This window comes from Mobula birostris, chromosome 6, assembly GCF_030028105.1.
Source record: "Mobula birostris isolate sMobBir1 chromosome 6, sMobBir1.hap1, whole genome shotgun sequence".
NCBI lineage: Eukaryota > Metazoa > Chordata > Chondrichthyes > Myliobatiformes > Myliobatidae > Mobula > Mobula birostris.
This window is the reverse complement of record NC_092375.1, coordinates 168,503,894-168,526,683: the sequence shown is the minus strand read 5'-3', so window position 1 is coordinate 168,526,683 and position 22,790 is coordinate 168,503,894. Positions and strand designations below refer to the sequence as shown.

The following is a 22,790-nucleotide window of genomic DNA, read 5'->3' as shown; positions in this document are numbered from 1 at the left end:
TACAAAATAAAATTAATTTTCTTCACCCCGTTTCATGCTGAACATTGTAACTTCGACTCCTTTGTTAATCCATTCATTGCACGTAGAAAATTCTGGGAGGTTGGTATTTACTATTCATTTCTAATTGCTGTTGGGAAGTTGTTGAGGAGTTTCTCTTTAGAACTTATAGCCCGTTCTGCAAGGCAGTTAAGACTAAAAGGGGTGAGTTTAGAATCACCTACAATCTAGACTCCAAGTCAAATAAAAACAGCAGATTGTCTTTCCTAAAGTGACATTCATAAACTCCTCACACTTGAAGAACAATCCAAGAATTTCTGGGGAAACATTTATTGATCAACAAACACAAAATGCTGGAGGAACTCAGCAGGTCCAGCAGCAACTATGGAAATGAATAAACAGTCAACATTTTGGGCAAAGATCCTTCATCAGGACTGGAAAGGAAGGGGAAGACACCAGAATAAAAAGGTGGGGCGAGGGGAAGGACAAGCTAGAAGGCAGTAGATGGTAATGGGAAAGGTGGTGAAGGAGGAAACTGATTGGAAAGGAGAGTGGACCATAGGAAGATGGGTAGAAGGAGGGGTGATAGGCAGGTGAGGAGATGAGGTAAGTGGGGAATAGAAGGAGGAGGAAGTTGGAGAGGAAAAGAGAAAAAGAAAGAAAAAAAAAATGACCAGGAGAAACTGATGTTCATGCCATCAAGTTTGAAGCTACCAAAAAGGAATATGAGGTGTTGCTCCTCCACCCTGAGAGTGGCCTCATTGTGTCAGAAGAGGAGGCTAAGAACTGACATGTCAGAACGAGAACGGGGCTAGGAACTAAAACGGTTGGCCACTGGGAAATTTTGCTTTTGTGGATGGAGTGGCGGTGCTTGACTAAAACAGTCCCCAACTTACGTCAGGTCTCAACAACGTAGAGGAGGCTGCGTTGGGTCCACTGGATACAATAGACAATCCAGGCAGATTCACAGGTGAAGTGTTGCCTCAACTGTAAAGACTGTTTGGGGCCCTGAATGAAGATGAGGAAGGAGGTGAATGGGCAGGTGTAGCATTTCTGTTGCTTGCAGGGATATGTACCAGAAAGGAGATTAGTGGAGAGGGATGAACGGACAAGGGAATCACGAAGGAAGCGATTCCTGCAGAAAGCAGAGAGTGGGGGAGGTGAAGATGTGTTTGGTGGTAGGATCCCGTTGAAAGTTGTGGTAATTGCGGAGAATGATGAGTTAGATACAGAGGCTCATGGGGTGGTAGGTGAGGACAAGAGGAACTCTATTCCTGTTAAGGTGGCTGAAAGATGTGGTGAGCACTGATGTCCGGGAAATGGAGGAGGTAAGGCGAGGGCAGTATCAATGGTGGAGGAAGGGAAACCCCGTTCTTTGAAGAAGGAAGACATCTCTGATGTCCTGGAAACAAAAGCCACACCCTGGGAACAGTCGTGGTGGAAGGTGGAGGCAAAATTGATGAAATTGACGAGTTGAGCATGGGTACATGAAACAGCACCATTGCAGTCATCGATATAGCACAGGAAGAGTTGGGGACGATTACCAGGGAAGGCTTGGAACATGGACTGTTCCACGTAGCCCAATGAAAAGGCAGGCATAGCCTGGACCCACCCGGATGCCCATGGCTACACCGTGAGTCTGGAGAAAATGGGAGCAGCCGAAGGAGAAATTGTTGAGGATGAGGATCAGTTATGCCAGACAGTAGAAGGGAGGGGAACTTGGGTATTTTGTTGAGAAACAAGCGGAGAGCTTTAAGGCCTTTTTGATGGGAGATAAAACTGTATAAGGACTGGGCATTCATAGTAAAAATCAGGCAATCAGGGCCAAGGAATTGAAAGTTGTTGAGGAGACATTTATTGGTACTACCTTTTATTCTAGATGTATTTACCTACCTGTATTCTATTGTATATTTGACTGGACATCTCCAGGTCATTAGTTCAGGAGTCTGAATTATTTACTTAGTAATAAAGCCACTGCAGTTTGCCCTTTTCATTTACTTATTTAGAGATATAGCATGTTAACACGTCTTTTCAGCCCAATGCGCTTGCAATGCCCAGTTATACTCAGGGGACCAATTAACCTACTAACTGCATGTCTTTGGAATGCGAGAGGAAACTGGAGCACCCAGAGGAAACCCGCACGGTCACAGGTAGAAAGTACAAATTTCTTACAGACAGCAGCAGAATTGAATCCAGGGCTCGTACTGCAATAGCCTTATGCTAACCACTATGTTACCATGCTGACGTAGGAAGCATCTATCTAAAAAAATGATAATTTCATTTTGAGGCGGCTACAAGACAGCTTAATGAGGTTTATATGGTCTACATGAATCTTGGCAAAGCATCTGAGAAAATCAGATCGGGCAGACTAACCAGAGAAGCAGGCCAATGGAGTCCAGGTGCAGGTGATTGGGACTGGGCAGGATAATAATTTGGCACAGACTAGATGGGCCAAAGGGCCTGATTCTGTACTGTAGTGCTCTATGTCTCCATAAATAAAGGTGGCAAATCAGATCCAAAATTTATCTGCTTTTCTGGAAGCAAAAGGTGGACAGATGTTTTATTAGTTCAAAAGATTGTTTGCAACAGGATTCCACAATGTTCAGTGCCAGGAGCTTTGCCTTTTTATGGTGAAGTTTAATGATTCGAACTTAAATGTCAGGGGCATGATTCTGAGGCATTCAAATGACATAAAACCCAGCTATGAGGCAGACAATGAGCAGGAAAGCTCAAGATCACAAAGATATCAATGGATTAGTGCAATGGGACTAAGTGTGAGATTGCATTTGGGAGGGCAAGCAAAGCAAGGGAATAAGCAATACATGGTTGTATACTGAAAACACTGCAATAGAGACACCTGATAGGTCATTAGAATTAATTACAAAACATAATAGAAAAGGTAGATAGAGTAATTAAGGCAGGCTATTGAATATTCCTCTCATTGATCAAGGACTAACAGGGAGTTCAAACTAATTAGGGCATTTCTAGACAACTGTACGAGGGGTGATTGATAAGTTCATGGCCTAAGGTAGAAAGAGTCAATTTTAGAAAACCCAGCACATTTATTTTTCAACATAGTCCCCTCCTACATTTACACACTTAGTCCAGTGGTCGTGGAGCATATGGATCCCTTTTTTGTAGAAGTCTATGTCTTGGACCTCCAGAAAGTGTCCACAGCGGGGGTGATCGATAAGTTCGTGGCCTAAGGTAGAACGAGATGAGTTATACAGCTCTCGTTACATGCACGTGCAGTTCAACTCTTTGAGTGATTATGCAGAAAGCTTGAAGTTAATAACTCATCTCCTATAATATAATTCTATATTATAGAAACATTGCAATGGCATGAGAAAGGGCTCAGAAGAGAACAACAAGGATCGTGTGGTTTAATTAAGAGGAAAGATTAACTAAGCTATGCTGTTTCCTTTGGAACACAGGAGATGAATAGAGGTTTAATTAAGGCACATATAACTATGAGAGACCTAGGCAGAATGAAATAATTAGGACAAAGACTGAAGGATTTTGGGAATTTGAGAACTGTCAGAAGTGGTGGATAAAATTAGATTAGATTAGATTAGTTTCAACTTTACTGGCATTGTACCAAGTACAGATACAAAGCCAATGAAATGCAATTAGCATCTGACCAGAAGAGCAAATGAATAGTATTATTTACAAAATAACTGCAAATAAAAAGTAAGCGCTACAGCACACAAATATAAAAGTACTGAGACAATACAATACGGGTGCAATACTGCTTAGCGCTGTGATGTGAGGTTCAGCAGGGTCACAGCTTCAGGGAAGAAGCTCTTCCTGAGCTTGCTGGTGCAGGAGCGGAGGTTCCTGTAGCACCTACTGGATGGGAGGAGAGTAAAAAGTCCATGGTTAGGGTGAGATGTATCCTTGATAATGCTTTTCGCCCTGCCCAGGCAGTGTTTATGGTAGATGTTCTCAATAGTGGGCAATTGGGTGCCGATAATCCGCTGGGCAGTTTTCACCACACGCTGGAGTGCTTTGCGGTCTGATACAGGACAATTGCTGTACCGCACTGAGATGCAGTTAGTGAGTATGCTCTCAGTGGTACAGTGGTAAAAGTCCATCAGTATCCGGACCTTTTTGATCAGGATGGAGGAGTTCAGGGACCAGGTGAGATCATCGGAAAGTGGTTGATTGCAATACTTAAGAGAAGTTTAGATAAGTACGTGAATGGGAGGGTATGGATGGCAATGGCACAGGAGCAAGTAGATGGGACTTGGCAGAATAAGGTCAGCATGCTCTGAATGGGCCGAAGGATCTGCTTCCGTGCTACCGCAAACAATGACTCTAAAGCAAACTTCACTTGAAGGGTGGATATGATCTGGAATCTGCTGTTTGCAAGAATAGTCATGGGAGAGGCACTATTTGCAATTAAAAAGGGTCTGCATCCTCTCCATATCCACTCGAGACCTTTCAACATTTGATAGGTTTCAATGAGATTCCCCTCATTCTTCTGAATTCCAGTGAGTACAGGCCCACAGCCATCATACAGTCTTCCTGTGGTAACTTTCAATCCTGGAATGATTCTCATGAATGTCCTCTGTACTTTCTCCGATGTTAGCATATCATTTCTCAGATAAGGGACCCAAAACTGTTCATAATATTCCAAATGAGACCTTTCCAATGCCTTAAAAGCCTCAACATCCTTGCTTTTATATTTTAGTCCTCTCGAAATGAATGCTAACATTGCATTTGCCTTCTTTTCACCACTGACTAAAATTGCAAACTAACATTTAAGAAATCCCGCGCAAGGACTCTCAGATTTTTGAAATTTCTCTTTATTTAGAAAATAGTCTGCACTTTTATTTCTCCTTCCCAACTGCATGACCACACATTTCCCAAAACTGTATTCATCTGTTATTTCTTTGCCCCTTCTCCTAATCTGTCAAAATCCTCCTGCAGCCACCCTGTTTTCTCAACACTACATGCCTTTCTACCTATCTTCGTATTCTCCGCAAACTTGGCCACAAAGCCGTCAATTTTGTCATCCAAATCATTGATATTTTACATAAAAAGAATCAGTCCCACACAGACCCCTGTGGAGCACCAACTAGTCACTGGCAGTCAACCAGAAAAAGCTCCCTTTATTCCCACTCTTTGACTCCTGCCAATCAGCAATGCTCTATCCATGCCACTATCTTTCCTGCAATACCATGGGCTCTTAACTTGTTAAGCAACCTCACGTGTGGCACCTTCTTAAAGGCCTTCTGAAAATCTAAGTACAGAACATCCACCGATTCTTCTTTGTCTATCCTGCTTCATATTTCTTCAAAACTTCCAACATATTTGTCAGGTAAGACTTTCCCTTATAGAAACCATACTGACTATGGCCTATTTTATCATGTACCTCCAAGTACTCCAAATCCACATTCTTAACAATCGAATCCAACATGTTCCCAACCACTGAGGTCAGACTAATTGGCCTTTCCTTTCTTCTGTCTCTCTCTCCACTTGAAGGGTGGAGTGACATTTGCAATTTTCCAGTCCTCCGGAATCATTCCAGAATCTAGTGATTCTTGAAAGATCATTACTAATGCCTCCACAATTTCTTCAGCCATCTCTTTCAGAACCCTGGGGTGTACACCATCTGGTCCATCTTCACTCACTTCCACCTGAACCTCCAGCAGACTGTTGGTATCTTCCACTGTGAAGACTGATGCAAAATAATTACTCAATTTCTCCACCATTTCCTAGTCTCCCATTACTACCTCTCCAGCATAATTTTCCAGCAGTTCAGTATCTACTCTCGCCTCTCTTTTACTCTTTATATGTCTGAAGAAACTTTTGGTATCCTCTTTAATATTATTGGTTAGCTTACCTCTGGATTCCATCTTTTCCCCTTATGACTTTTTTTGTTGCCTTCTGTTGGTTTTTAAAAGCTCCCCAAACTTCCCACTGGTTTTTGCTCTATCACCTACCCTCTCTTTGGCTTTTATGTTGGTTTTGACCTCCCTTGTCAGCCATAGTTGTGTCATCCTGCCTTTAGAATACTACTTTGGGTTGTATCTATCCTGTGTCTTCTGTATAAGGTGTAGATGCATAAGATGATGAGAGGCATTGATCATGTGGATAGCCGGAGGCTTTTTTCCCAGGGCTGAAATGGCTAACACGATAGTTTTAAGGTGCTTGGAAGTAGATGCAAGGGGGTGTCAGAGGTAAGTTTCTTTACACAGAGAATGGCAGGTGCATGGAATGGACTGCCAGTGACAGTGGTAGAGGTGGATACAATAGGGTCTTTTAAGAGACTCTTAGATAGGTACATGGAGCTTAGGAAAATAGAGGGCTAAGCGGTACAGAAATTCTAGCCAGTTTCTAGAGTAGGTTACATGGTCACCACAACATTGTGGGCCGAAGGATGGAATGTGTTGTAGATTTCTGCGTTCTATGTTCTGTTACTGCTCTGCTGTCATCCCTCCTAGTGTCCCATTCCAATCAATTTCGGCCAGCTCCTCTCTCATGCCTCTGTAATTCCCTTTACTTCACTGTAATACTGATATGTTTGACTTTAGCTTCTCCTCCTCAAATTGCAGGGTGGATTCTATCATATTTTGATGACTGCTTCCTAAGGGTTCCTTTACCTTAAGCTCCCTAATCAATTCTGGTTACAAGCAGAGGCACTGTGTAGTCAGGAGAGGCTGTAGTCAGGGCAAAATTGCAGTCAATAGGATGAGCTGCAATGTAAAAGGCAGACAAAATTGTAAAGGGTGGATACAGGACTGAAGGTGTTATATTTGAAGGCGTGCAGTATACGTTACAGCACAGTTGCAGATATGATGTTGTAGGCATTGCTGAATCATGGTTGAAAGAAGATGATAGCTGGGAAGTTAATGTCCAAGGATACACATTGTATCAAAATGACAGGCAGGAAGGCAGAGGGGGTGGCTCTTTTGAAAAATAAAATCAAATCATTAGAAAGAGGTGACATATGGTTGGAAGGTGTTGAATCATTATGGATAGAGCCAAGGAACTGCAAGTGTAAAAAGACCCTGATGGGAGTTATACACAGACCCCCCCAAACAGTAGTAAGGATGTGGCCTACAAATCACAACAGGAGATAGAAAATGCATGCTAAAAGGGCAAAGGTCATGGGGGTCATGGGTATGCAGGTAGATTGGGAAAATCAGGTTGGTACTGGTTCCACGAGGGGGACTTTCTACAGTGCCTATGAGACGGCTTTTCAAACCAATTCGTAGTTGAGCTCACTAGGGCAGTGGTCCCCAACCTCTGGGTCGCAGACCAATACCGGGCCACGAAGCATGCAGGGGTGCAGTGGTAGCTGGGACGCACCCAGCACATCTTTAAGAAAAAAGCCGAAATAAACAAGCTAATTAATTAATTAGGTGCCACCCATTTCACTTGCTCTACACAATCGGCAATCACCTTTGATCTAGACCGACATTTACGTGCCGGGCGGCACCTAATTAATTAGCTTGTTTATTTCGGCTTTTTTCTTAAAGATGTGCTGGGTGCGTCCTAGCTACCACTGCACCCCTGCATGCTTTGCGGCCCAGTATTGGTCCACAGCCCGGAGGTTGGGGACCACTGCACTAGGGGATCAGCTATTCTGGATTGGGTGTTGTGCAATGAACCGGAATTGATTAGAGAGCTTAATGTAAAAGAACTCTTAAGGGAAAAATGATCAGAATATGATCGAATTCACCCTGAAATTTGTGGAGAAGCTAAAGTCAGTTGTATTAGTATTACAGCGGAGTAAAGGGAATTACAGAGGTATGAGAAAGGAGTTGGCCAGAATTGACTGGAAAAGAACACTGGCCAGGATGGTGGCAGAGCAGCAATGGTTGGAATTTCTGGAAGCAATTTGGAAGGCACAGGATATATACATCCTAAAGAGGAAGAAAGATGACACAACCATGGCTAACAAGAGAAGTCAAAACCAACATTAAAGCCAAAGAGAGGGCATATAATAGAACAAAAATTACTGGGAAGTTAAAGGATTGGGAAGCTTTTAAAAACCAACAGAAGGCAACTAAAAAGTAATTAAGAATGTAAAGTTGAAATACGAAAGCAAGCTAGCCAATAATATTAAAGAGGATACCAAAAGTTTCTTCAGATATATAAAGTGTAAAAGAGAGGGGAGAGTGGATATTGGACCACTGGAAAACAATCCTGGAGAGGTAGTAACAGGGGACATGGACATGGAAATGGTGGACAAAGTGTGTAAATATTTTGCATCAGTCTTTACCGTGGAAGACACCAGCAGTATGGTGGAAGTTCCAGGTGTCAGGGGTCCTGAAGAGTGTGAAGTTACCTCAATTAGAGGGAAAGTTCTTGGGAAACTGAAAGGTGTCAAAGTATATCAGTCCACTGGGATCAGACAGTGTATAACCCAGTGTTCTGAAAAAGATGGCTAAAGAGATTGTGGAAGCATTAGTAATGATCTTTCAAGAATCACTAGGTTCTGGAAGACTGGAAAATTACAAATGTCACTTCACTCATCAGGAAGGTAGAGAGGCAGATGAAAGGAAGCTGTAAGCCAGTTAGTCTGATTTCAGTTGTTGGGAAGATGTTGGAGTCAATTATTAAGGATGAGGTCTCAGAGTACTTGGAGGCACACGATAAAATAAGCTGCAGTCAGCATGGTTTCCTCAAGGGAAAATCTCGCCTGACAAATCCATTGGAATTCTTTGAAGAAATAACAAGCAGGATAGACAAGGAGAATCGGTTGATGTTGTGTTTTTGGATGTTCAGAAGGCTTTTGACAAGGCTTCACACATGAGGCTGCTCAACAAGCTATAAGTCCATGGCATTGCAGGAAAGATTCTAACATGGATAAAGCTGTGGCTGATTGGGAGGAGGCAAAGAGTGGGAATAAAGGGAACCTTTTCTGACTGGCTGCCAGTGACTAGTGGTGTTCCACAGGGTCTGTGTTGGGACCGATTATTTTTACATTATATGTCAATGATTTGGATGACGAAATTAATAGCTTTGTTGCAAAGTGAAAATAGGTGGAGGGGAGGTAGTTTTGAGGAAGGAGAGAGGCTACAGGAGGTAAACACAAGGATTAGGAATATGTCCAAGGAAATGGCAGATGGAATACAGTCTTGGGAAGTGCATGGTTACGCACTTTGACAGAAGAAATGAAAGAGTTGACTATTTCCTAAATGGAGAGAAAATATAAAAAATTGAGCCTCAAAGAGACTTGGGAGTCCTTTGGCAGAATTCTCTAAAGATTAATTTACAGGTTGAGCCTGTGGTGAGGAAGGCAAATGTGATGTTAGCATTCATTTCAAGAGGACTAGAATATAAAAACAAGGATGCAATGTTCAGACTTTATAAAGCCGTGGTGAGGTCTCACTAGGAGTATTATGAGCAATTTGGGGCCCCTTATCTTAGAAAGGAAGTGCTGAAACTGGAGAGATTTCAAAGGAGGTTTACAAAAATGATTCCAGCATTGCATGGCTTGTCATATGAAAAGTGTCTGATAGCTCTGGGCTTATATTCACTGGAATTCAGAAGAATGAGGTGTGACCTCATTGAAACCTATTAAAAACCTTGATAGGGTGGATGTGGAGAGGATGTTTCCTATGGTGGGTAAGTCTAAGACCAGAGCATACAGCCTCAGAATAGAGGGGAATCCTTTTAGAACGGAGATGAAGAGGTATTTCTTTTGCCATAGAGTGGTGAATGCGTGGAATTCTTTGTCCAGGCAGCTGTGGAGGCCAAATCCTTGTGTATATTTAAGGCAGAGGTTGATGGATTCTCTATTGGTCAGGACATGAAGGGATATGGGGAGTAGGCAGAAGACTGGGACTGAGAGGAAAATTGGATCAGCCATGGTGAAATAGTGGAGCAGACTCAATGGGGCAAATGGCCTACTTCTCCCATATCTTATGGTTTTTTTTTTGATTTTCTCTCCGTTTTCCATTGCAACACACCCCGCTAACCGCAATTTTGCTGTACCATCACTCTGTCCTTGCTAGTAGTCTGACTGCACTCTGCCTCGGTTTGTAAACCAACTGCCCCATCAGTCCGGTTCCCCTATGGTGTAGGTAAGTGTAGAGCTTGGGGAGTTCATCCAAAGATAGGATTCGTGCAAATTGGAGGCTGATAGTCAGCATGCATTTAATGACCATAATGGCTTGTTTCTGTGCTTTTCTCTCTCTGACTTGTGAATGCACCAAGGAGTTCAGCAATAAAATGGCACGAATGTAGCTTAGCTGTTTTAGCATTATTCTTTCCAGAAACATCAGATTGCACATCTAAATTTAACAGACAAAACAAAAGTACACACAAAATAATCTGTAGTTAGAACACAGAAAGGTACAACACAGTAGGAATCCTGCAGCCCGCAATATTGTACTGACCTATACAAACCTACTTCACAATCAGTTTCATCCTTCCCTTCGTCACAGCCCATAACCCTTCATTTTTCTCAGATCCACGTACCTATCTAAATGTTCCTATTGTATTAGCCCTCACCATCACACCTGACCATACATTACAGGCAACAGCAGTCTCTGTGTAAAAAACATATCTCTGACATGTCCCCTAAACTTTTTTCCGCTCACCTTAAACTGACGTCTTCTTGTATTGGCCATTGCCACCTTGGCAAAAGGACTCTGACTGTCCACTCTAACTATGCCTCTCATAATGCTATATACCTCTATCAAGTCGCCTCTCATCCTCCCTCATTCCATCTTAAAACATCATCTCTATATCCTGGCAGCATCCTGGTAAGTCACCTCTGCGCCTTCCTTAAGTCTCCACGTCCTTCCTACAATCAAACAACCAGAAACGGACACAATACCCCAAGTGTGGTCTAATCAGAGGTTTATAGAATTTCAAAATTACCTTGTGGCTCTTGATCTCAGCCTCCTGACTAATGAAGGTAAACACACCATACACTTTGTTAAACACCCTATCAAATTCAGTGGCAAATTTGGGAGATCAACGGTTTTGGACCCCAAGTTCCCTCTGTTCCTCCCCATTGCTAAAATCCTGCCATTAACCCTGTACTCTGCCTTCAAGTTTGATCTTCGAAGTTTATCACTTGATACTTCTCTGGATTAAATGTCACCTGCCATTTCTCAGCCCAGCTCTGCATCTTATCAAAGTCCCTTTTTTAACTTATGACAAACTTCTACACTATCCACAACACCACCAACCTTCATGTTATCCGTAAACTTATAAACCCATCATTTTCCTTTCTCATCCAAGTGATTTATAAAAATCAGAAACAGCAGGAGTCCCAGGACAGATCCCTGCAAAACATCACAAGTCACTGACCTCGAGGCAGAACCTGCTGCATCTGCTACTACCCTCTACTTTTTGTGGGCAAGCCAATTCCAAATTCATGCAGCCAAGCTCCCATGGATTCTGCTTCTATGTCTCATGATCTTATCCCATGCTTCATCACCTTCAAGATGAGCGTACCATGGGGAACCATACTAAAATCTGTATACACCACATTCACTCCTCTACCCACAGCGATTTGTTTTGTCACTTACTCAAAAAGCTCATTCAGGCTCATGAGGCACAAATCCAAGCTGACTACCCCTAATCAGACTATGCTTCTCAAAATGTTCATGAATTCAGCCTCTAAGAATTCTCTGTTTGTTTGCCACCACTGACGTAAGACTCACTGGTTTATAATTCCTAGGATTATCCCTTCTACCTTTCTTGAACAATGGAATAACACTTGGCATCGTCCAATCCTCTGGTACTACTCGTGGACAGGGAGGACTCAAATATCATTGTCTATGTTCCAACATCCCAGCAATCCCTTCCCTCATTTGCCATTGTAACTTGGGATATCTCCTGTCCGACCATGGGAGCTTATCTATCCTAATATCTTTCAGAAGCTCCAATACTCTCCCTTTCATAACCTCTATATGCTCCAGCATTTTAGCTTGTTATATGCTGACCGTTATATGCTGACCTCACATTCATCGAAGTCCCTCTCCCCAGTGAACACCAAAGCAAAGTATTAATTAAGGACCTCCCCTATCTCCTCCACCTCTAGGCCCATGTTTGCTCCTTTATCTTTGAGCAGTCCTGCTCGCACTCTGGTCGTCTTTCTACTCTTCACATACGTGAATGCCTTGGTGTTCTCCTAAATTCTATTCACCAAGGCTATCTCATGTCCCTTTCTAGCTTTCTTAAGTACCTTCTTAAGCTCCTTACTGGCTACCTTATGACTCAAGAGACCTGTCTGATTTTTGCTTCCTGAACATTTTGTTTCCTTCTGCCTCTTCACTAAACATTCCAAAATTAATGACAAATTTTGCCAAAACCTGAAACAAAAGCAGAAAATGCTAGATAAACTTGGCAAGTCAGGAAGCATCTGTGCTCAGTGAAATAGAGTTGACATTTCAGGTCAATCAGCTTTCATTAGAATTTCAGCAATATTGGGATGCACTTCACTTTATATAGAAACATTTCATCATTGATCTAATTTCCTTCTATTCAAGTTTGCAATAATTACAGAAAATATTTACTGCCCAGCAGTCCATTATTTCCAAATAAGAGATAATAAAATAATCCTAATAATTTATAATTAAATATCTTTACCTGTGCAATCAGCAAGTTAAGAGAGAATAAATGAGGCAACTGCTTAAATCTCTTATTTAGCAGCATAACAGCTAGAGTCCACACCTACAGGAAGAAAAAAAATGTTTATAAGAGGTTTCAAATTTAAAATGGACTCAGTGAATATGGACTCAGCTTCTTAAAGAAAAGGTATCAAAAAAGTGCATTTTGCCCTCATTATGAAGCAATGGCATATAATAACTATTGCCAATGGTATTTCTTCTGGCAAATCTGGGGATACTCTTTATAGCAGCAGAACAATTACATCATATAACAACATGAAACAGAGGACTTGTTGCATTTCCCAGGTTCTTTTGCCAACATATAAATAGACACTGCAGATTTGGAACAGTTCTTAATCTGGTTAAGTTCTTTGAAATCTCAAGTATAATTGGACTTGAAAAGGAGCTTAATGATATAATTATTCAATCAGTTCTTAGAATTGATAGAGTTACAGAGCACGGACACAGCTCTCTGACTCACTGGTCAATGCTAACCAAGATGCCCCGACCAAACTAGTCCCATTTGCCAGTGTTTGCTCCATAACCTTCTAAACTTTTCCAAAAATCCATATTAGGTAGCGGTGTGCACTTGTGGTTTAGTACTACAAATAGGCACATTGTGGGACTAATTAGAAGGTTAATTTAAAAAAAACTACTTGTGTACAGAGACGGTTGTTTTAAAACACCAGCAACAGATCATTACAATGTCTTAATGGGCTGGTTGAGCTCAGATGGCAATTGTTATCAGAGGAAATAAGGATTTTAGTCTATTTGCTTTTTGGAATTTAGACATTGCCGGCAAGGCCTGAATTTATCTGGACTTCAATTGTGTGGTGTATCTCATTGTACCAGTTCTCATTAACGAGTCAGAGGTAGAAATGGTAAGCAGCTTCAAATTTCTGGATGTCAGCATCTCAGAGGATCTACCCTGGGTCCAAGCCATTGATGCAATCATGAAAGTGGCATGACAGCCACTCTACCGTGTTAGGAGAGTGAAATTTGATACGTCACCAAAGATTCTAGCAGATTTCTACAGATGCATGGTAGAAAGCATTCTGACTGGCTACATCACAACCTGGTACAGAACCTCCAGTGCACAGGATCGCAAGAGGCTGCAGAGGGTTATAGACTCAACTAGCTTCATCACTGGCACCACTGTCCTCATCAATGAGGACATCAAGAAGTGGTGCCAGAAGGCAGCATCCATCATTTGGAACCCACACCATGTGGGATATGCCCTCTTCTTGTTAAAACCATCAGGGAGAAGGTAGGGGATCCTGAATACACACACTCAACGATTCATGAATAGCTTCTTCCCCTCTATCATCCTATTTCTGAATGGCCCATGAACCGAGCAACATGACTTCAGTATTCCTTTTGTTTTTGTACTAATTAATTATTTTGTAATTTGTCACAAAACAACAAATTTCATTCCATATAAGAAAGGGACAACAAATCTGATTCCGTTTCTGCTAGGAATTTAAGAGGTACCCCAGAGTCATGATTAGACCAGACTGGTTAAAAACATGAATGGATCAGATGTATTTTCATAGTATTGGCTTTGTAATCACCATTACAAAGGTGTTACTACTTTTAAATTCCATTATGGGATTGTTAGTTCTGCCATCTGGATCACTAGCCTGCTTATTCAGTCAACACCTACTCATTTTCTTGTTTTTACTAACTTTTTAAAACAATGGCACCCTAATGCTGCTTCAGATGATTGGTTGAGATATTTAAGAACTCACATTTCATTGATCTAAAACAATTATATTTTGGACATATTGTTTGTATCTGTAATAGTTAAATCAACTGTAACACTTTGGGATGTCCTAAACATAGATTGCATACAGTAGATAATAACTATGTTACATTAGATCACTCATCTTTTTTTGCTCTTTGAGGTTGGTTAATGTTTAATTACAAACACCATTATAGTTTATTTTGAAGAGAGTTTAGAGGTCATTGTGTAACTTGAGCTCTTTATGACGTGATAACTAATTATGCCAATTAACCAAAGTGAAGAGAATTGAAGTATAAATGTAGTATATTGTTAAAATCCAGATTTAAGCACTCGGATCAATGAAGCACTCATCTTAAAATCAGAACTTTGTGAGTTTATATCATAATCCCCTTAGTACTCTACAGCAGGAGAGAAATATGGCTCTGTAATTTTTGGAGGTGCTGCCTTTCGATTAAGACTTAAATGTAGGCAACTTTGAATGGATTTTAGCAATTTTACATCACAAAGTCAAATGCTCAAAGCCCTCAGAAACTATCTGGATTATACAGGTTGAGCACTCCTCATCCAAAAATCCAGAAGTTTAAAATCTCCAAAATCCAAAAATTTTGGAGCACTGACATGATGTCACAAATGGAAAACTCCACAAGGCACTGGGAAGGTTCCCAGGCGATGTGCAAGTCTCTGCGGACCACAGACGATTCTGAGAAATGACCTCACATATGGAATGAACAGAAATTAATGAACAATAGAAAACCACTGCATAAAGTGTAAAATGAAGATCTCAATCCTGTATTGAATGAACGAGTTTGTTAGCATCGGAGAGAACATATGCTGCTTAACGATGTGCTAACCACGAAACAAGCAAAGATCTAGCAGGACGTACTGAGGCTACGTCCACACTAGACCGGGTAAATCCGTAACCAAAGCCTTTTCTCTTCGTTCTGACCTTCCGTCCACACTGAAACGGCGTTCTCCTCCCCCGAAAACGGAGCTTTTCAAAAACGCTCTCCAGAGTGATTTAATCTGAAAACACCTAATGGCTGGTGTAGTGTGTACGGGGTAACCAGCTCTTTTTAAAAACGCTGTCATGACGTGCCGGAACAGATGGTGGCAGCAGCGCGGCATCTCATTGTTTTCTTGAACACAACCTCCAACACCACAACAACAATGGCAGACGGCTTCATGTGTGTCTACGTTAATTTCAACCCTCCACACAACCTAACAATTTCAGAACAGATGGCAATGAGACTGAAGCCAGAAGAGTTAGAAATGTATTCACCAAATACTTTCACCCATCACTTACTGAATACTGAATAAATAAGTATACTCACTTTGCCCTGTTTTCTGTCCTTGCTTGTATGGAGGTGGTTTATCTATTTATGCAAGCACTTCTCTGACAATAGCTGTGTAACAGCCTAATGTAACATTGTATGGAAATACAAGATAACACTGATGCAGACATGTTTTATACATTTAACAAGGTGCTTTATTAATGTTTTGCTTGTACAAACATTCAACAGATGCAATTGTCACTACTTCCAAAATGTCATTTTTAAGTAGTAGCTTATGTTTCGCATAGACGTGAAAATGTTAAGGCCAAAAAAAGAAAATTGTAAGTTACACTTTTACTCAGGTAAAAATAAAATCACTTTTGCCCAGTAACTCGTTTTATTGCACATGTTAAATACAACAAAATAATACAGAAAGACATGGCAAAAGTAAAGGCAAACAAATGAGGTAACAGCAAATTTCACTTTTGCCCAATAACAAGCCTTATTGCTGTTGTCCCTTTCATCGGTGAAGAGACTATGGTTGAAGGAAATGTTTCCAAGGTGACCCCTCTGTGGGAGTGGGGAAAATGTTGGTGGGGCCACCTGGGGGTCTATGTGTCCATATGTGTAGCTATTGTAGTGGCTATGAGGCTGGTATCGTGGCGTGAAAAGTACGGTGGGGGGGGGGGGCGGGAGCCATCATATGCCTCATCATTGCAAATCCCTCTGCAACAGAGTTAGTCAGTTTTTCAATGTTCGTCGTCAGCTGGGTCATACTGTCCGTGAACTCCCTGTCGGTTGCCTCCATACGCTCCAGTATTTGTTTTTTTCAGTTTTAAGTCCTCCTGCGTGAAAGCCAACAGCTATCCGTCGTTTGGCAATTTCCTTTTAAGTTTTTCTAGTCTGTAACTGGACAAACGCGCACCAAGTCTTTCACGGCGAGATTCTACACCAAACGTGTCACAGCCATCACCTGTTGTTTGGTCCAAACTGTCGGAGTTGGGCGTACTCGTCGAAGCAGGTGAATTCTGTAGATGTGTCCTGAGCATGCCCAGTAGGAGAACTGCCCAAATACCCATTTTAATGCGGACGGAGATATTTTCAAAAACGCCTGGTGTGGACGCCTATCATTTTTACGTGAAACCAGCGTTTTTAAAATTATCCGGTCTAGTGTGAATGTAGCCTGAAAATTGTAGGTAATTGTGAATATTCAACAGACTGATAACAGAAGGTAAAGAAAAGGCGCGGCAGTACATTTTTAAACATTTGCGGTGATAAGCATCTGCTGAGCACAACGCAGCAGAGAAATTCATTGATGAGTGTGACAAGATCATTGCTGATGAAAATCTACTATGCTAAAAGGCTGCATCAGTACATACGTGTGATGAACAAGTGTAAAATACAGACTGCTCACTGGTAGCACATAAATTCAGAGTCCGGAATGACAGCGATGCCAAACAGCTACTGACTGTCCACCTGGGCAGCTGAGGTGGTGATAGCCTATCTTTCTGATGCTTCAATGTGCACATTATTGTTTCATGCACAAAATTATTAAAAATATTTTACCAAGCCATCTTCAGGATACTGTATAAGCTAGATATGTAATGCAAATGGATTTCGCGTTTAGATTTGGGCTGCATCGCCCCAAACTATCTCATCAGATAGAGGCAAATATTCTAAAATCCGAAAAAATCTGAAACCTAGCCTCAAGCATTTTGGAGAAAGGGTGTTTAACCTGTATTCAGATATGGAAAATGAAGTGCTAGAGTGTTAATATGAGCCACACAGTGCGTATTGCAAATTGAAACTTTGTACCAGATGCTTAAGCACCACAAAGATCAACAGTTTCAGATCTGGCAGAATTCACATGCTGGCAGAAAGAACATTTAGCCTCACTGAAATCAGAAGCAACTACTCCAGGTTGCTTATTCTGCTCTAAACATTGAAACACAACTTAAAAAAACAGTATCAGTGATGACCAGAATGACAACCCAAAAGACCAGAATAACAACCCAAGGTTATGCTAGAAAATCTGCCCACTGCACTTGTAGCAGATTAAACCTGACTTCAGTCAAAATGAATGAATTTGGAAAGAAAGTGTTTCAGGTTATTTATGTTTTGTGAATTAATTGATTTAGCTTAAATATATTTAACTATTCTGTTTAAATGTTTTAAAATTTACTTTAAGAAATATTTCTCTAAACATAGCTCATTAATAGCTGTTGATTATTTTTGGATGTTCGTAAACGTCACAGATACCTATTGTTAAACGAAATCCTTCTGACAGTTCTGGCAGCCCGTTTGTCCAAGGGTGCGGTTTAGCTTCTTAGCAATAGAATTTCTAGGGCCGTGGCCTGCTATTATCAACGGGAAGGGCTACAACAATCAAGAGCCTATTGTTTCAGAAATCAGGTTGCTGTAGGCAAGTGCAAGCAAGGAAATGGGTAGTTTGCCAAATGGAACCAATTGGAAGACGTTGCATTGCATTTGCAAATCAGCATAATAAAATCCATCAACCTACATAGTTGTGGCTGTTCATTCAAGTCGACTCATCAAGAGGAGCTGGGTCCAATGAGCAGATAACCCCACCATTTAAAAATGGTAATAACTACACTTTGAAATGTCTTGATTTCACTTTGAGACCAATGAAAAACAATCCTTATTATATTTGATATAAATGCAATTTGATATAATACAACAACAAATATACGACACAGACATATCTGCAGACAGCTAGGCAATTAATCTGCAAAAGAAATACAAGTAATTGAACAAGGGTGCAGATAATTAATTCAGCTACTATTTTTAAAGGTTACACAGTATACTTCTATAGCTATAGTCACAACAGAAGTAGCCAACATCGAGTTGACGTGGTAATTGTAGCTTCTGCTAATGGCAAGATGTTGGCAGTTATAATGGCAGGAAAGTACAATTACAGCAGGGTGCACACAGAGAAAATTTCAACTTTAATCTGAACACAGGAATTTGTAATACAAAATTGCAGTGAAGCTACTGCGCACATGGATGTAATTTTCTTTCTTTTCTTTTTAAATCTTTTTATTGAATAAGTATACAAAAGATAAGCCATATAGGCACTAATACACTGTTAGAATATAATAAAATTACAGGAGATATTAAAACAGAAAAGAAATGATACAAACAATGTAATTTAAACATAAAATAATAAGGTAACATAATAGTATACTAATTTTTATATATATATATCAATAGAAAAAGGAAAAAAAAAACCCCAAAAAAAACCCACCGTGCAACTAAACTAAAAGCAAAGCAAAGCAATGGGCTAACTTGGAAACAAGTAGAGTTAAAGAACTTAAAATCACATCCTCAAACCCAACCTCCATTAAAAACAGTAAAAAAAAACAAGAAGGGAATATAAATATGGAGCAAAAAAGAGAAGAAGAAAAAAAAATTACATTAAATGAAAATATTGAATAAAAGATCTCCAGGTCTGTTCAAATTTAAGTGAGGAATCATAAAGATTGCTTCTAATTTTCTCCAAATTCAAGCATAATATCGTCTGAGAAAACCAAAAAAGATGGAGCATTAAGCTCTTTCCAATGTTGTAAGATACATCTTTTCGCCATTAAAGTAAGAAATGCAATCATTCTACGGGCTGAAGGAGAAAGATTACTGGAAATTTTAGGTAATCCAAAGATAGCAGTAATAGGGTGAGGAGAGATATCTATATTCAATACCTTTGAGATAATATTAAAAATGTCTCTCCAAAAAGTTTCCAGAGTAGGACAAGACCAAAACATATGAGTTAAAGAGGCTATCTGCCCTGGACATCTATCACAAAAAGGATTAATATGAGAATAAAAACGAGCTTATTTATCTTTGGACATATGTGCTCAATGAACAACTTTAAATTGAATTAGGGAATGTTTAGCACAGATAGAGGAAGTATTGACTAATTGTAAACTCTGCCCCCAGTCATCCACAGAAATGATAGACCCCAATTCCTGTTCCCAATCTACCCTAATCTTATCAAATGGAGCTTTCCTAAGTTTCATAATAATATTATAAATCATAGCCGATGCACCTTTCTGACATGGATTAAGGTTAATTATAGTATCTAAGATATATGTAGGAGGAAGCATTGGAAAAGAAGAAAGTATAGTACTTAGGAAATTTCTAACTTGTAGATATCTAAAAAATTGTTTTCTTGATAAATTATATTTATTAGATAATTGTTCAGAAGACATAAGGGAACCATCTAAAAATAAATCCAAAAACCGTGAAATACCCTTAGTCTTCCAAATTTGAAAAGCATGATCCATGAAAGAGGGAGGAAAAAATATGTTACCTAAAATAGGAGTCGCTAGCCCAAATTGGTTAAGATCAAAAAATTTTCTGAATTGAAACCAAATACGTAAGGTATATTTAACTATCCGGTTAGAGACCTGTTTGAGGCGTTTCAGATCAAAAGGAAGAGAGGAACATAAAACAGAGCCAAGTGTATAGCCCTGAGCAGATTGTAATTCCAATACTACCCATTTAGGAATGGATAGTATATCCTGGTCAAGTAACCAAAATTTCATATGTCAAATATTAATTGCCCAATAATAGAATCTAAAGTTAGGTAATGCTAAACCTCCATCTCTCTTAGCTTTCTGTAAATGTATTTTACCCAATCTCGGGTTTTTATTTTGCCAAATAAATGAAGAAATTTTTGAGTCAATTTTATCAAAAAAAGATTTTGGAACAAAAATCGGTAATGCCTGAAATATATATAAAAATTTTGGCAGAAAAAACATCTTAACTGCATTAATACAACCAATCAAAGTTAAATATAATGGAAACCATTTAGATGAAAGTTGAGTAATATGGTCAATTAAGGTTAAAAAATTAATCTTAAATAAATCTTTGTGTTTACAAGTAATTTTAATCCCAAGATATGAAAAATAATTATTAATCAATTTAAACGGAAAGTTGTGATATAAGAGACGTTGTTTATTAATCGGGAAAAGTTCACTCTTACTAAGATTTAATTTATAACCTGAAAAAAGACTAAATTGTGCTAATAAATCTAAAACAGCAGGGATGGATTTTTGAGGATTAGAAATATATAAAAGTAAGTCATCAGCATAGAGTGATATTTTATGGGACTTTAAGCCCCGAGTTATCCCAGTAATATTTGGAGATTCTCAAATGGCAATTGCAAGAGGTTCTAATGCAATATCAAATAATAAAGGACTAAGAGGACAGCCTTGTCGAGTACCTCGAAAAAGAGGGAAAAAAGGTGAGCTTAAAGAGTTAGTACGGACCGAGGCTACAGGAGAATGATATAACAGTTTAATCCAGGATATAAATTTCAAGCTAAAATTAAACATTTCAAGCACCTTAAATAAGTAAGGCCATTCTACTCTATCAAAAGCTTTCTCAGCATCTAAAGAGATAACACACTCAGGAACATTTTGTGAGGGGGTATAAACAATATTTAACAGTGTACATATGTTATAGAAAGAGTAACGACCTTTAATAAAACCCGTTTGGTCTTCCGAAATAATAAAAGGAAGTACTTTTTCTAATCTGTTTGCTAATAATTTAGAAAAAATTTTAGAATCAACATTTAATAAAGATATTGGTCTATAAGATGCACATTGAGCAGGATCTTTATCCTTCTTTAATATTAGAGAGATTGACGCTCTATTGAAAGATTCGGGAAGTTTACCCAGTTTTAATGAAGCCTCGAAAACCCTACAGAACCACGGGATTAATGAAGATGCAAAACATTTATAAAATTCTGCGGTAAACCCATCAGGACCAGGAGCTTTCTCCAGGTTCATAGAGGAAATAACATTCTTAATCTCATCAGTGGTAATGGGAGTATCTAGCATAGAAGACATATCCCGTGACATCTCAGGGAATTCTAGGTTATCTAAAAAATCATTCATATATTTAGAGTCTCGAGAGGACTCTGATTGATATAAGGAAGAATAAAAATCAAAAAAGGTTTGATTAATCCCCGCATGATCAAGTATCAGTCGATCATTTTGATTATAAATCTGATTAATTTGAGACTTAGTATAATTAGATTTCAATTGGTTAGCCAACAGTTTGCCAATTTTATCACTGTGTACATAAAATTCACTTCTTGTTTTCTTTAATTAGTTTACAATCGAGGACGAAAGTAATAAACTGTGTTCCATTTGAAGTTCACTTCTTTGTTTATATAACTCCTCAGAGGGAGCTATAACATATTTCTTATCAATTTCCTTAATCTTGTCCACAATTATCAACTCCTCCTGCTTCAGCTTCTTCCTCAAAGCAGCAGAATACGAGATAATCTGACCACGAATATAAGCTTTAAAAGTATCCCAAAGAATGTTCACAGAAATATCCTCTGTATAGTTGATTGTAAAAAAAAAGATCAATCTGTTCATTCATAAAGTTAACAAAGTCCGAGTCCTGAAGCAACAGCGAATTAAAAAGCCATTGTCTATTATTTTGTGTATTGGCCTGAATTTTAATAGAAAGCTTAAGTGGAGCATGATCCGAAATGGTTATAGAGTCATAATCACATTTAATCACTGAAAAAATAAGATGAGAGTCAATAAAGAAATAATCAATTCTTGAATAAGAATGGTGAACATGTAAAAAAAAAGAAAAATCTTTTTCCTGAGGATGCAAAAAAACGCCAATTATCCGTCGACCCAGAATCAGAGAAGAATGAATTCATCAAAGTCGCAGATTTATTAGGTAAGGTCCGTAGAGGAGCCGAACGGTCCAAAGCTGGAGATAAACAGGTATTAAGATCTCCGCCCCAGATCAATGAAAACTCATTCAAATTCGGGAACTGATTGAATAATGACTTATAAAATTCCGGACAGTCCATATTGGGAGCATAAACATTAACCAAAACTACCTTTTTATTAAATAGTAAACCACTAACCAGTAGAAATCTACCATTCGGATCAGAGATAATATCATGTTGTATAAAAGTAACTGAGGAGTCTATAAAAATAGAGACGCCTCGAATCTTAGCGTTAGAGTTCGAATGAAACTGTTGACCCTTCCAGAATTTAAAAAAACGTAGTCTGTCCCCCCTCCGCACATGGGTCTCTTATAAAAATAGAATTTGTGCTTTAAGTCTCCGGAAAACTTTAAAAACTTTTTTCCTTTTAATAGGATGGTTAAGACCATTAGTATTCCAGGAGACAAAATTAATAATAG

The 22,790-nt window shown here is 39.4% G+C and overlaps 1 protein-coding gene across 8 annotated transcripts in view; it reads right to left on the bottom strand.

Moving 5' to 3' along the window:
• The window catches only part of LOC140199562 (lysosomal cholesterol signaling protein-like), a 116,138-nt gene that overhangs the window by 32,556 nt on the left and 60,792 nt on the right, over positions 1-22,790 (bottom strand). For all 8 annotated transcript variants that reach the window (XM_072261844.1, XM_072261840.1, XM_072261843.1 and 5 more), the window contains one exon: positions 12,559-12,642. In XM_072261844.1, coding sequence (XP_072117945.1) covers positions 12,559-12,642 — 84 coding nt within the window. The remainder of the gene's footprint in view (positions 1-12,558; positions 12,643-22,790) is intronic.